This window comes from Salvelinus fontinalis, chromosome 4 (assembly GCF_029448725.1).
Source record: "Salvelinus fontinalis isolate EN_2023a chromosome 4, ASM2944872v1, whole genome shotgun sequence".
NCBI classification, from domain to species: domain Eukaryota; kingdom Metazoa; phylum Chordata; class Actinopteri; order Salmoniformes; family Salmonidae; genus Salvelinus; species Salvelinus fontinalis.
Window position 1 is genome coordinate 80,584,179 of NC_074668.1, and position 16,746 is coordinate 80,600,924.

A 16,746-nucleotide genomic window follows, 5' to 3' on the forward strand; every position below is an offset into this window, starting at 1 on the left:
TGTGGTGTATATTCCCAGCATGACACTGTGTAGTCTAGTACCGTCCCAGTGTGGTGTATATTTCCAGCATGACACTGTGTAGTCTAGTACCGTACCAGTGTGGTGTATATTTCCTGCATGACACTGTGTAGTCTAGTACCGTCCCAGTGTGGTGTATATTTCCAGCATGACACTGTGTAGTCTAGTACCGTACCAGTGTGGTGTATATTTCCTGCATGACACTGTGTAGTCTAGTACCGTACCAGTGTGGTGTATATTTCCAGCATGACACTGTGTAGTCTAGTACCGTACCAGTGTGGTGTATATTTCCAGCATGACACTGTGTAGTCTAGTACCGTACCAGTGTGCTGTACAAGCTGCTTTCTCCAGAACATCTGAGACGCAAACAGATAAATCACACAAACACACACCCATACACAGTCTCTACGAACCTCTGCAAATCATCCGAAACAAATATCCAAAATCTCTTACTGCCAGTATCAATATTCATATACATCACAAAGGGAAGGAGGGAGAGAAGGAGGGAAAGAGAATGAGCAAGAGAGTTTACGTTTTCATTGATTTAAATGTTGATATCAGTTTCCCACAGTAATGAATTCCTTTGTTGTTTCCTTGACAACACAAAAACACCTATTAGTCATAATGAAGACTGTTCACAGGTCTCCCCTCTCCCCTCCCCCTGCCCTCTCCTCCTCCCCCCCCCCCCCCCCCCCCTCCCTTCCAGTAGGGGATCAGTGTGTTTTTCTATCTGTTTGTCTTATTGTCTGTATAATCTTTCAAATGACAAATAAAAAATAACTAAAAAACAAGAGAATCTGTGTTGAGGACTTTTACTTGCATAGTCAACTAACTACCCAGCCACGTCAATGCAAGAAGTAGCCTGCGGCCCAAATGGCACTATATTCCCTGTATAGTGCACTACTTTTGACCAGAGCCATATGTGGATAAGGTGCCAATTGGGACACATCCGTCTAGATTCAATAATATACACAACTATCATTTTGATGTTCCATCCCAGCCATACCATCCATCCTACTACCTGACCTCCGTCCACTTTAGTCTCCCCAGGGCCTTTGTTGAGAAAGACACTCAGAGAAGGAGAGCTCATCTAGTATTGCCTTTTACATGGACAGGGGGGGACCTGATCCTAGATCAGCTCTCCTAATCTGAGACTCTTTCTGAACATGGACCCTGAAGAGCTGACATAAGACATGAGCTACGTTCTACCAGTTCCTGTGCTGTTTTCAGAACCCAGAAGGATGGAGGGTCTAAGTGTGTGTGCGCACGCGGGTGATGCGTCCGATTTAGTACCCTAAGACTGATAGTGGGCGAGCGATAGCCTGACAGTCCAGAACATTCCACTGGTCTATTTATGTCCCAGGAAGTTAAACATGTGTCAATGATTTCCACACACATGTGGCGTGTCCGTGTGATCGGGGATTCTGGGAATCATTCAGTACAGCCTCAAAGCAGTTGAAATACATTTCATACTGTGATGCTGAAAGTTGCTCACCCCCCCCCCCCCATCTAGACACCTGGTTCTGAATCCCAAAACACTCATGGGAATTGCAGACAGAATTCCAGGCCGGGGGGTTGCGTGACTCTGTAAACACTTGAAAGAGTTGGAGTGTGTGTGTCAACGAGTGCATCCGAGGTGATCTCTGACCCCCATCCATCCTGGATGCCACGGCACCTCTGTCAGTGTGTGTGTGTGACTAAAGAAACATGCCAGACCTTACGATCACACCATTTCATTGAACCTGAGGGATCTATGGAATAGAATGTTTAAAACATGTATGTGTTTGTGCGTGTGTGAATGTGTGTGTGTGTGTGTGTGTGCATTTGTGCATGTGTGTATGGTGTTTGTGCGTGTGTGTTCTGCTACCACCACTGTTGTCAATGTTATGAATGGAAGATCCACACACTGCTAGCATCAACAAATCTATTAGTTGACCTAGTTAGGGAGATAAAAGGTTGTGTATGGTCAGTAGATACCTGCTGGGGGCCATGCTTTGATGTAGCCGGTACAGTGCACCACAGAGTACTGATCCTCTCCCTCCTTCGAGGGTCCCAGACCGTTCCTAGAAACAATCAGATTACACACACATTTAACAACACACACCAGGGGTTTTATTCAATAATGGGCTTAGGTGGTGGGCGTGGCAGGTGTGCGTGAAAAATGCTATTTTTTTAATGCCAATTTCCCACAATACTATACATTTGCCCATGAAGCTGAGAGAAATGTTGCTGTTTTAAAGCTAATTTCCTCTGATTCTACATATTCTGCCATGAAGCTGAGAGAGAAATGTTGCTGTTTTAAAGCAAATTTCCTCTGATTCTATATATTCTGCCATGAAGCTGAGAGAGAAATGTTGCTGTTTTAAAGCTAATTTCCTCTGATTCTATATATTCTGCCATGAAGCTGAGAGAGAAATGTTGCTGTTTTAAAGCTAATTTCCTCTGATTCTACATATTCTGCCATGAAGCCGATAGAGAAATGTTGCTGTTTTAAAGCTAATTCCCTCTGATTCTACATATTCTGCCATGAAGCCGATAGAGAAATGTTGCAGTTTTAAAGCTAATTTCCTTATTCTACATATTCTGCCATGAAGCCGATAGAGAAATGTTGCAGTTCTAAAGCTAATTTCCTGATTCTAGATATTCTGCCATGAAGCTGAGAGAGAAATGTTGCTGTTTTAAAGCTAATTTCCTCTGATTCTACATATTCTGCCATGAAGCTGAGAGAGAAATGTTGCTGTTTTAAAGCTAATTTCCTCTGATTCTATATATTCTGCCATGAAGCTGAGAGAGAAATGTTTCTGTTTTAAAGCTAATTTCCTCTGATTCTACATATTCTGCCATGAAGCCGATAGAGAAATGTTGCAGTTTTAAAGCTAATTTCCTGATTCTACATATTCTGCCATGAAGCCGATAGAGAAATGTTGCTGTTTTAAAGCTAATTTCTATGCATTTTGAAATGGCTAATGCTGTGTTCTTTCGCTCAAACATAATAACAAAATCAACACTGATAAATTCATTGTGGAATTTTCAATTCTCCCTGACTGTCTAGCTTTTATTTTGGTGATTGTTAGTTGTCAAAGATTATATTACAATAAAATATACACTGAGTGTACAAAACATTAGGAACACCAGCTCTTTCCATGACAGACTGACCAGGTGAATCCAGGTGAAAGCTATGATCCCTTATTGATGTCACTTGTTAAATCCATTTCAATCAGTATAGATGAAGGGGAGGAGACAGATTAAAGAAGGATTTTTAAACCTTGAGACTTGGATAGTGTATGTGTGCCATTCAAAGGGTGAATGGGCAAGACAAAACATTTAAGTGCCTTGTTGGAATGGGGTATTGTAGTAGGTGCCAGGCGCACCGGTTTGAGTGTGTCAAGAACTGCAATGCTGCTGGGTTTTTCACACTCAACAGTTTCCTGTGTATCAAGAATGGTCCACCACCCAAAGAACTTCCAGCCAACTTGACAACTGTGGGAAGCATTGGAGTAAACCTGGGCCAGCTTCCCTGTGGAACACTTGACACCATGCCCCAACGAATTGAGGCTGTTCTGGGGGGAAAAGGGGGTGCAACTCAATATTAGGAAGGTGTTCCTAATGTTTTGTACACTTTTTTTATATACAACGTTTGGACCAAAACAATTCTTATGCGGCCACCCAAGGATTTCAATGTCAGAAAAAACCCTACACACATAAAGTTGCACAAGTAAACAAGAACGTACACACAAACAAGTTCTCTTAGCCAGATGAAGGGAGATGGGGGGAGGATAGAAGAGGTAGAGAGAGGAGGAGAAGAAGAGGGAGAAGATGTATCTGCTAGCCTGGTTCCTCACTAGGTTTCTTCCTAGGTTCCTGCCTTTCTTCCTAAGTTCCTGCCTTTCTAGGGAGTTTTTCCTAGCCACTGTACTTCTACATCTACACTGCTTGCTCTGTGGGGTTTTAGGCTGGGTATCTGTAAAGCACTGTGTCAACTGCTCAAATAAAAAGGGCTTTATAAAAATGTTTGATGTTAATTTGACGAGGTTAGTCTCATTTAGATTTTTTCAAGACATGGCCAAAATGGCAGCACACAAAGTTGCAGACACATTTACAACATAAAGATGGTTTTGGAAAATGTGGTGCAACTTAATTGTCCATCATAGTGTTCAACCTAGCTTTAAACTCATTTAAAAAGGGACCACCTCCTGTAATTTCAGGACCTGAAGCTTGTTCCAAGAGAAAGCTGCAGAGAACTGGAAAGCTTTTTTCTCTAGCTCTGTACGGACCTTAGGCACAATCAACAAAACACAGTCATGTGAACGGAGGCCATAGTTTTCATTTGTCTGCTGGACAATGTAGTTACACAAGTCAAATGGGGACTGTCGCAATATGGCCTTCTAAATAAAATCATTCCAATGATGTCATCTTTGAAGAGCTAAATGATTGGTGATTTATTTGTAAGGCCATATTGAGACGGGGGAGAAGAACATCTAGTAGAAAAGGTAGGAATAGTGAAGTGAGAGGCGACGTCTGTTTGTCTCACCTGTATCTCTTCCTCATGTTGGACAGTCGGTTGAGAGAGATGTGGTCCAGTGGGGTGCTGCCACATCTATGAGAAACACACAGCGTACTATACATCACACATCAACTAGATTCAGACACGGGACCATCTATGAGAAACACACAGCGTACTATACATCAACTAGATTCAGACACGGGACCATCTATGAGAAACACACAGCGTACTATACATCACACATCAACTAGATTCAGACACGGGACCATCTATGAGAAACACACAGCGTACTATACATCACACATCAACTAGATTCAGACACGGGACCATCTATGAGAAACACACAGCGTACTATACATCACACATCAACTAGATTCAGACACGGGACCATCTATGAGAAACACACAGCGTACTATACATCACACATCAACTAGATTCAGACACGGGACCATCTAGGAGAAACACACAGCGTACTATACATCACAGATCATCAACTAGATTCAGACACGGGACGATCTATGAGAAACACACAGCGTACTATACATCACACATCAACTAGATTCAGACACGGGACCATCTGAAGAGAAACACACAGCGTACTATACATCACAGATCCTCAACTAGATTCAGACACGGGACCATCTTTGAGAAACACACAGCGTACTATACATCACAGATCCTCAACTAGATTCAGACACGGGAACATCTGAAGAGAAACACAGAGCGTACTATACATCACAGATCATCAACTAGATTCAGACACGGGACGATCTATGAGAAACACACAGCGTACTATACATCACAGATCATCAACTAGATTCAGACACGGGACCATCTTTGAGAAACACACAGCGTACTATACATCACAGATCATCAACTAGATTCAGACACGGGATGATCTTGAGAAACACACAGCGTACTATACATCACAGATCATCAACTAGATTCAGACACGGGATGATCTTTTCTTGAGCGGATGGTCAGGGGGTCGGAACATAATTACACAATTTGTAGACTGCATATTTGACAAGAAGAAAATTTGACCAAAACAATCATTTCAAACCTCTCACATTTGTATACGATCACATCTCTCTCTGGTATGGGTGGGAAAACTTTGGAACAGATTTCCAAAATGTACATCACTTGGAGCTGATTTGCTGCTGTTTTTACAGTCGTGTCATTTTTTGTTGTTGCTCCTAATAGTTGGGGGTGGGGGGGCAAATAAAATCACCCGCAGGCCGCAAGTTGGAGGTATGAATGCAGAAACAGACAGACACACACACACAGAGAGAAAGGAACAGTGGGAGGAGACAGAGACTAATGTTAATCAGTGCCACTGGAAACAGAGAGATGTTTAGACCAGACCAGACCAACACACACACACACACACACACACACACACACACACACACACACACACACACACACACACACACACACACACACACACACACACACACACACACACACACACACACACACACACACACACACACACACACACACACACACACACACACACACACACACACACACACACACACTGAACAAATAACCAGTGCCTGACATTATATAATGTACTGTTATGTTCGCTGTGAGACTCCGGATGCAGGACAAATTGCACCCTATCCCCTATATAGCGCACTACTTTAGACCAGAGCCATATGAACTGTATAGGGAATAGGGTGCTATTTGGAACACAGCCATGGTGAGTGTTATTGGAAAAATCTTGTTTGGTGTGTTGCCATGTTGCTGTGGATAGGATTCTCCTCAATGAGAACAATACATTTGAAATCTGAACCTGCTTTTGTGTGTGTGTGTGTGTTTTCGTGTCTGCTAAATGACACGTATACTGACTGCATAGAAATGGAGAGGGAAAACAACGTGTACTGTTGGACCAGGTCTCTCTTACAGAACAGACTGTATCTCAGGGAGACCTGAGAACCTGGATACAGGAAGTTTAAAAGAAGCAGAAAAAGGGATTTATGGTCAGTGATGTCAGCTTTAACTGCTGTAACCAAGTCTACACCGTCTCACAGTATGGAAACCAAGATGGAAGCCATTTGACATGTGAGTTTCTTTCAGCCGGTGAGTCAGGTATCATTGAGAGCAGAGAGGAGGGACAACCTGGGTTTTTCCACTGATCAACAAAAGGTTCAAGAGGACATCATCTTCTGCTCTTCTGGAGTTGGCTAATATTAGCTTCCCTGAAATGATGTTGAAGAATGAACAATTCCTTTCCACTTGGTTGCATGGCATGCTGTTCGGGGCTCTGTGTGTGTTGTGTATTCTCAGCTGTGGTCACCGCAGAGTGCAGACAGTCATCCCTGATGCTGGTTTCAATTTGCCAAACGGCCTAAATAGCAAAAAGAACAGAAAACACACACACATTCCAGTCGTCCTAACAAAGCGTGATTAGCATCTGTGTAATGTGAGTGAAGCAGACAACAAACACAAACATCTCCATTCCTGTGCTAACGAAGCTTTACGCACACCAGGCCGCATCGGAAATATCGGGAAGGTTTTTTAAAACCCACTCGAGTCAAACGGTCAAGTTCAAAAACATTTTAGCGGTCATTCTGTGTGCATTAGGGGAACTGGTTTCTAGATTTCTAAACATCCTGAGAATGAAATAAACAAAAGTAGCGCTCAGGGTTGAAGCGAGTGAGAGGGGGTGGTGGTGCATGCCACAAACACACCCACCCAGGGCGATTCTAAACTGGATTCCCGACCTTATGGATTCCTGATAATTGAAATATCTGCAGCAGGATAGGTCATACGTAATGACGTGTGAGCTATGGAAGCATCCATCACTTTAACCATGGTGCGTCTTCACTTCATCTTGGGGATAGAAAGCATATGGCTCGATGGCCGCGGGGGGAAAGCATATGGCTCGATGGCCGCGGGGGGAAAGCATATGGCTCGATGGCCGCGGGGGGAAAGGATATGGCTCGATGGCCGCGGGGGGAAAGCATATGGCTCGATGGCCGCGGGGGGAAAGCATATGGCTCGATGGCCGCGGGGGGAAAGCATATGGCTCGATGGCCGCGGGGGGAAAGCATATGGCTCGATGGCCGCGGGGGGAAAGCATATGGCTCGATGGCCGCGGGGGGAAAGCATATGGCTCGATGGCCGCGGGGGGAAAGCATATGGCTCGATGGCCGCGGGGGGAAAGCATATGGCTCGATGGCCGCGGGGGGAAAGCATATGGCTCGATGGCCGCGGGGGAAAAGCATATGGCTCGATGGCCGCGGGGGGAAAGCATATGGCTCGATGGCCGCAGGGGGGAAAGCATATGGCTCGATGGCCGCGGGGGGAAAGCATATGGCTCGATGGCAACAGGGGGGAAAGCATATGGCTCGATGGCCGCGGGGGGAAAGCATATGGCTCGATGGCCGCGGGGGGAAAGCATATGGCTCGATGGCCGCGGGGGGAAAGCATATGGCTCGATGGCCGCAGGGGGAAAAGCATATGGCTCGATGGCCGTGGGGGGGTGAAATCGATTATGGCTACACACACATCACAGTCTACGTCCCAAATGACACCCGATTCCCTATGTAGTGCACTCTATGGGTCCTGGTCAGAAGTAGTGCACTATATAGGGAATAGGATGCCATTTGGGACGCATCTCCCAGGCAGATGTGAACCAAAGACTGAATGATTGCTGATGTAGGGAGACGAAGGTATCTACATATCAGAGATGACTAAGTTTTAAAGGATGCACGAGTCCTATTTGGAGTGGTAACACTTTAAATCCCCCGCAGATGGAAAGATGGATCCAGTTGATATATTGTACGTGCACACTAGCGCTCACACACACAGAGACACACACACACACACATACACAGACAGAGACACACACCTAAGTCAGACAAAGACCATCTATGTGCTCATGGAGGAATGACACACACACAGAGACACACACACACACACAGACAGAGACACACACCTAAGACAGACAAAGACCATCTATGTGCTCATGGAGGAATGACACACACACAGAGACACACACCTAAGACAGACAAAGACCATCCATGTGCTCATGGAGGAATGACACACACACAGAGACACACACACATACACAGACAGACACACACACCTAAGACAGACAAAGGCCATCCATGTGCTCATGGAGGAATGACACACAGACAGAGACACACACCTCATTCTGCAGATGAAGGATCGTCTGGAGCCCATGCACATCCTCATAGACGACTGTTGCCCCTCTTTCTTCACTGTTCCGGTCTTCAGGTCCAGGATACGCCCTGAGGAGACAGAGAACATGAGATGAGAGACGCACACACACACACACACAGCCTTGCTGCACGCTGAGATCCGGGGATAGAGCTGCGCCACCGTTTCTTTCAGGAACATTTTTGTCCGTCAGTGTATCACTCCCTCGTTTCTCATTAACTGTTTGGAGAGGAAAAACAAATGTAATTCCTGATATTTAGCCTAATGTAATAAATGGTGAGAATGTCTCTTCCCTTTCTCTCCCTCTGTCTGTCTTCCTCTTCACCCCATTTAGACTATTAGCTGAATCATTACTCACTAGTCTGTAGGAAAAACATGTCTACAGTAATTCCAGACAAATAAGCTTTGTGTGTGTGTGTGTGTGTGTGTGTGTGTGTGTGTGTCCTGCAGCGATCCGTTCCACCTGATCCCAGTGTTTTTATTCCAGAGGAATTCCTCCTCCACACACACAGTCAGTCTGAGCTGCCTTGCAACTAATTTGTTTGTTAGATGACTGGGGGCTTAGATCATGCTAACCGCTATCGCGTTAGCTAGCGCCAGCCAGAGGTTATTCAGCAGGACAAGGAGCGGATTCAAGCCACACACACACACACACACACACACACACACACACACACACACGAGTATGAGCGAGCACACACACACAGAACACGTCGGACACTCTCCACAATTCACATTCCAGCTATAGACTACACAACAGGCCAATTCAAGGCCGGGGGGGGGGGGCATTTGACAAGGAATGTTGATGACAGGTGGGGGGTTTAATGTTGAAGCTGGACATATGGACAACCTGCCAGTAACATTAGTGTAATGAACGCAGCATTAGACAATGTTAACTCTGCAAACTCCCAAAGCAGTGATGTGGTCATCTATACTGTTCTATTATTGCAGTGGCTCCTCAAGGGAGGGAGGCGGCCAGTGTTTGACCCCAGCTAAAGGCTGGATTGTAGTTTTGTTACAGTCTTGTATTGGAGAGGATACAAGGATCTCAGCTCCCTCTCTTCCTGAGACTGACCCATGAAGGTCGAAAGAGAGCTCTGGATGAATACAACCCATCTTAGCACGGACATTGCCATTGAAGGTTTCCACCATTTTAAAGTAGGAGATGAGGCCTCTTTCTACCTCTATGGACTGACCACTATGTTTAGATAAAGACATTATCTCCCTAGGACTCTGGGTGCCCTGTGATGACATGACTATTATCATTGGCCAATTAGGTCAGGAGTCCAATTAGAAAGCTCTGGTTTCGAACGTGTTGAAAAGCTTTACCACAAATATCTCCTAGGGTCTTTCTCATGGATTGTTGACAGGTTTTCAAGCTCCATTGGTTCGAGTAAAAAAAATAAAAAACACTGCTCTGAAACCCGCATGCACAGGTTATTTACCATATAAACTAGGTGGTTTGAGTCCTGAATTCTGATTGGCTAACAGCCGTGGTATATCAGACTGTATACAACGGGTATGATAAAACATGTATATTTACTGCTCGAATTATGTTGGTAACCAGTTTATATGTGACCAATATACCACGGCTAAGGGCTGTATCCGGGCACTCTGCACTGCATTGTGCATAAGAACAGCTCTTAGCCGTGGTATATCGGCCATATGCCACACCTCGGGCCTTATTGCTTAATTATTACCATGGTTTACCATGAAGAGGATGGAGACAGGAGATGAGGTTATTTACCAGTATTATTACCATGAAGAGGATGGAGACAGGAGATGAGGTTATTTACCAGTATTATTACCATGAAGAGGATGGAGACAGGAGATGAGGTTATTTACCAGTATTATTACCATGAAGAGGATGGAGACAGGAGATGAGGTTATTTACCAGTATTATTACCATGGTTTACCATGAAGAGGATGGAGACAGGAGATGAGGTTATTTACCAGTATTATTACCATGAAGAGGATGGAGACAGGAGATGAGGTTATTTACCAGTATTATTACCATGAAGAGGATGGAGACAGGAGATGAGGTTATTTACCAGTATTATTACCCTGGTTTACCATGAAGAGGATGGAGACAGGAGATGTGGTTATTTACCAGTATTATTACCATGAAGAGGATGGAGACAGGAGATGAGGTTATCTACCAGTATTATTACCATGAAGAGGATGGAGACAGGAGATGAGGTTATTTACCAGTATTATTACCATGAAGAGGATGGAGACAGGAGATGAGGTTATTTACCAGTATTATTACCATGGTTTACCATGAAGAGGATGGAGACAGGAGATTAGGTTATTTACCAGTATTATTACCATGAAGAGGATAGAGACAGGAGATGAGGTTATTTACCAGTATTATTACCATGAAGAGGATGGAGACAGGAGATGAGGTTATTTACCAGTATTATTACCATGGTTTACCATGAAGAGGATGGAGACAGGAGATGAGGTTATTTACCAGTATTATTACTATGAAGAGGATGGAGACAGGAGATTAGGTTATTTACCAGTATTATTACTATGGTTTACCATGAAGAGGATGGAGACAGGAGATGAGGTTATTTACCAGTATTATTACCCTGGTTTACCATGAAGAGGATGGAGACAGGAGATGAGGTTATTTACCAGTATTATTACCATGAAGAGGATGGAGACAGGAGATGAGGTTATTTACCAGTATTATTACCATGAAGAGGATGGAGACAGGAGATGAGGTTATTTACCAGTATTATTACCATGGTTTACCATGAAGAGGATGGAGACAGGAGATGAGGTTATCTACCAGTATTATTACCATGAAGAGGATGGAGACAGGAGATGAGGTTATTTACCAGTATTATTACCATGAAGAGGATAGAGACAGGAGATGAGATTATTTACCAGTATTATTACCCTGGTTTACCATGAATAGGATGGAGACAGGAGATGAGGTTATTTACCAGTATTATTACCATGAAGAGGATGGAGACAGGAGATGAGGTTATTTACCAGTATTATTACCATGAAGAGGATGGAGACAGGAGATGAGGCTATTTACCAGTATTATTACCATGAAGAGGATAGAGACAGGAGATTAGGTTATTTACCAGTATTATTACCATGAAGAGGATGGAGACAGGAGATGAGGTTATTTACCAGTATTATTACCATGGTTTACCATGAAGAGGATAGAAACAGGAGATGAGGTTATTTACCAGTATTATTACCATGGTTTACCATGAAGAGGATGGAGACAGGAGATTAGGTTATTTACCAGTATTATTACCATGAAGAGGATAGAGACTAGGTTATTTACCAGTATTATTACCATGGTTTACCATGAAGAGGATGGAGACAGGAGATGAGGTTATTTACCAGTATTATTACCCTGAAGAGGATGGAGACAGGAGATGTGGTTATTTACCAGTATTATTACCCTGGTTTACCATGAAGAGGATAGAGACAGGAGATGAGATTATTTACCAGTATTATTACCATGGTTTACCATGAAGAGGATGGAGACAGGAGATGAGGTTATTTACCAGTATTATTACTATGGTTTACCATGAAGAGGATAGAGACAGGAGATTAGGTTATTTACCAGTATTATTACCATGAAGAGGATAGAGACAGGAGATGAGATTATTTACCAGTATTATTACCCTGGTTTACCATGAAGAGGATGGAGACAGGAGATGAGGTTATTTACCAGTATTATTACCATGAAGAGGATGGAGACAGGAGATGAGGTTATTTACCAGTATTATTACCACGAAGAGGATGGAGACAGGAGATGTGGTTATTTACCAGTATTATTACCATGAAGAGGATGGAGACAGGAGATGAGGTTATTTACCAGTATTATTACCCTGGTTTACCATGAAGAGGATGGAGACAGGAGATGAGGTTATTTACCAGTATTATTACCATGAAGAGGATGGAGACAGGAGATGAGGTTATTTACCAGTATTATTACCATGAAGAGGATGGAGACAGGAGATGAGGTTATTTACCAGTATTATTACCATGAAGAGGATGGAGACAGGAGATGAGGTTATTTACCAGTATTATTACCATGAAGAGGATAGAGACAGGAGATGAGGTTATTTACCAGTATTATTACCCTGGTTTACCATGAAGAGGATGGAGACAGGAGATGAGGTTATTTACCAGTATTATTACCATGAAGAGGATGGAGACAGGAGATGAGGTTATTTACCAGTATTATTACCACGAAGAGGATGGAGACAGGAGATGTGGTTATTTACCAGTATTATTACCATGAAGAGGATGGAGACAGGAGATGAGGTTATTTACCAGTATTATTACCCTGGTTTACCATGAAGAGGATGGAGACAGGAGATGAGGTTATTTACCAGTATTATTACTATGAAGAGGATGGAGACAGGAGATGAGGTTATTTACCAGTATTATTACCATGAAGAGGATGGAGACAGGAGATGAGGTTATTTACCAGTATTATTACCATGAAGAGGATGGAGACAGGAGATGAGGTTATTTACCAGTATTATTACCATGAAGAGGATGGAGACAGGAGATGAGGTTATTTACCAGTATTATTACCATGAAGAGGATAGAGACAGGAGATGAGGTTATTTACCAGTATTATTACCCTGGTTTACCATGAAGAGGATGGAGACAGGAGATGAGATTATTTACCAGTATTATTACCATGAAGAGGATGGAGACAGGAGATGAGGTTATTTACCAGTATTATTACCCTGGTTTACCATGAAGAGGATAGAGACAGGAGATGAGGTTATTTACCAGTATTATTACCATGAAGAGGATGGAGACAGGAGATGAGGTTATTTACCAGTATTATTACCATGAAGAGGATGGAGACAGGAGATGAGGTTATCTACCAGTATTATTACCATGAAGAGGATAGAGACAGGAGATGAGGTTATTTACCAGTATTATTACCATGAAGAGGATGGAGACAGGAGATGTGGTTATTTACCAGTATTATTACCATGAAGAGGATAGAGACTAGGTTATTTACCAGTATTATTACCATGGTTTACCATGAAGAGGATGGAGACAGGAGATGTGGTTATTTACCAGTATTATTACCATGAAGAGGATAGAGACTAGGTTATTTACCAGTATTATTACCATGGTTTACCATGAAGAGGATGGAGACAGGAGATGAGGTTATTTACCAGTATTATTACCATGAAGAGGATAGAGACAGGAGATGAGATTATTTACCAGTATTATTACCATGGTTTACCATGAAGAGGATGGAGACAGGAGATGAGGTTATTTACCAGTATTATTACCATGAAGAGGATAGAGACAGGAGATGAGATTATTTACCAGTATTATTACCATGGTTTACCATGAAGAGGATGGAGACAGGAGATGAGGTTATTTACCAGTATTATTACCCTGGTTTACCATGAAGAGGATAGAGACAGGAGATGTGGTTATTTACCAGTATTATTACCATGAAGAGGATGGAGACAGGAGATGAGGTTATTTACCAGTATTATTACCATGAAGAGGATGGAGACAGGAGATGAGGTTATTTACCAGTATTATTACCATGAAGAGGATAGAGACAGGAGATGTGGTTATTTACCAGTATTATTACCATGAAGAGGATGGAGACAGGAGATGAGGTTATTTACCAGTATTATTACCATGAAGAGGATGGAGACAGGAGATGAGGTTATTTACCAGTATTATTACCATGAAGAGGATGGAGACAGGAGATGAGGTTATTTACCAGTATTATTACCCTGGTTTACCATGAAGAGGATGGAGACAGGAGATGAGATTATTTACCAGTATTATTACCATGGTTTACCATGAAGAGGATGGAGACAGGAGATGAGGTTATTTACCAGTATTATTACCATGGTTTACCATGAAGAGGATGGAGACAGGAGATGAGGTTATTTACCAGTATTATTACCATGGTTTACCATGAAGAGGATGGAGACAGGAGATGAGGTTATTTACCAGTATTATTACCATGAAGAGGATGGAGACAGGAGATGAGGTTATTTACCAGTATTATTACCCTGGTTTACCATGAAGAGGATAGAAACAGGAGATGAGATTATTTACCAGTATTATTACCATGAAGAGGATGGAGACAGGAGATGAGGTTATTTACCAGTATTATTACCATGAAGAGGATGGAGACAGGAGATGATATTATTTACCAGTATTATTACCATGAAGAGGATGGAGACAGGAGATGAGGTTATCTACCAGTATTATTACCATGAAGAGGATGGAGACAGGAGATGAGGTTATTTACCAGTATTATTACCCTGGTTTACCATGAAGAGGATGGAGACAGGAGAGTAGAGGTATGTTTCCCAAACAAAAAACCAGACCAGGAACACATTGGCTACATCATATGTTATTTCCCCAGAGAGATCAACACACCCCCACACCTGCGTATGCACACCCCCACACACTAAGACACCAACAAGTGCAAACAAGTTTGTTTGTGTGAGTGAGTTTCCTCTGCTGTGTTTGTGTGACCTCATGTTCTAACTGACGGAGGCTTGGCTGGGCTTCCAGGACAGCAGAGAACAGGCGACAGGAGAGAAGTCATCACACGCACAGGGCTTGGGTTTCGGTAAATGACTTAACAAGGTGATAGTTTAATCAGTGAATTCCCAGTCTTTGTCTGGAGGAGATGACTAAGATGTTAGTTGTTGTTAGCAGGAAAGCTGGCGGGCTAGCTGCTGTGTATGTGTGTGTGTGTGTGTGTGTGTGTGTGTGAAGCTATCCTCTGCTTCTCTCCATCTGTCAGTTGAGCGCCACAGGTAAAGTTTATCCTGGAACTAATTCCATGTGAAACACTGCAGGGTAGAGGGAGAAGAAAAACACTGCTGCACATGTCTGGACACCATCAGCTGTGTTAGTGTGTTGATTTGTGTTGAGCTCCCGTTTATATAGTGTGTGTGTGTCTGCCTGTTATCCCCATTGGTCAGGGATGGTCTCCACTTAGTGATGATTTCAGGGAAACCGGGAGGAAATGAAGGGATCAATACACCCCACACAGGAAGGGCGATCAGCTGGAATGATGGCATCCCAGGGAGATCCAAGGACAGTGGAGCAGCAAAGACATGCAGACATTTGTAGACTGTGTGTGATGTGTGTGTGATGTGTGTGGTGATATGTGTGTGTGTGATGTGTGTGTGATGTGTGTGGTGATATGTGTGTGTGTGATGTGTGTGTGTATGTGTGGTGATATGTGTGTGTGTGATGTGTGTGTGTATGTGTGGTGATATGTGTGTGTGTGATGTGTGTGTGTGTATGTGTGGTTATATGTGTGTGTGTGTGTGGTTATATGTGTGTGTGGTTATATGTGTGTGTGTGTGTGGTTATGTGTGTGTGTGTGTGTGTGTGTGTGTGTGTGTGGTTATGTGTGTGTGTGTGTGTGTGTGTGTGTGTGTGTGTGTGTGTGTGTGTGTGTGTGTGTGTGTGTGTGTGTGTGTGTGTGTGTGTGTGTGTGTGTGTGTGTGTGTGTGTGGTGATATGTGTGTGTGGTGATATGTGTGTGTGGTGATATGTGTGTGTGTGTGTGGTGATATGTGTGTGTGGTGATATGTGTGTGTGTGTTGTGTGTTGTGTGTTGTGTGTTGTGTGTGTGTGTGTGTGTGTGTGTGTGTGTGTGTGTGTACGCCCACTACCGTCCAGTCCAAAAAGCATGTGTTTCTATGTGTAGTGGTAGGGGTTGTTTAAGGTCTAGGTGCGCCACACACAAACACGTATGTACACACATACAGAAGGAATGTGCCGTATGTTCTGTCAAACCAAGATAAAGCAGTGACAGGCCACTGAAGTCCTCAACAGCTGCCATGTCACTGCTGCTTCTACTGGTCGACTTTCACCAGTGAAAGAGTCAGACTTTGAAAACCAGGGTCAGTCGAGAGAAAATGGCAAACAAAATAAAAATACATTTAAAAAATAAATAAAATCGGGATGGTAAAACGTTTTCAGTGTAAACTTAAAACAACTATTACCAGATATAAAGTAAGTCGGAA

At 43.2% G+C, this 16,746-nt stretch overlaps 1 protein-coding gene across 9 annotated transcripts in view; it reads right to left on the minus strand.

Moving 5' to 3' along the window:
• Positions 1–1,964: 1,964 nt before the first annotated feature.
• The window catches only part of LOC129854501 (aryl hydrocarbon receptor nuclear translocator 2-like), a 64,579-nt gene continuing 49,797 nt past the window's right edge, over positions 1,965–16,746 (minus strand). For 4 of the 9 annotated variants that reach the window (XM_055921611.1, XM_055921613.1, XM_055921610.1 and 1 more), the window contains 3 exons: positions 8,685–8,787; positions 4,550–4,615; positions 1,965–2,081 (listed from right to left, as the gene is read on the minus strand). In XM_055921611.1, the coding sequence (XP_055777586.1) occupies positions 1,985–2,081; positions 4,550–4,615; positions 8,685–8,787 (266 nt within the window). In that variant the 3' untranslated portion in view covers positions 1,965–1,984. Of the gene's footprint in view, positions 2,082–4,549; positions 4,616–6,016; positions 6,879–8,684; positions 8,788–16,746 lie in introns of those variants that run through there. The other 5 variants (XM_055921615.1, XM_055921614.1, XM_055921616.1 and 2 more) reach the window with 4 other exon arrangements.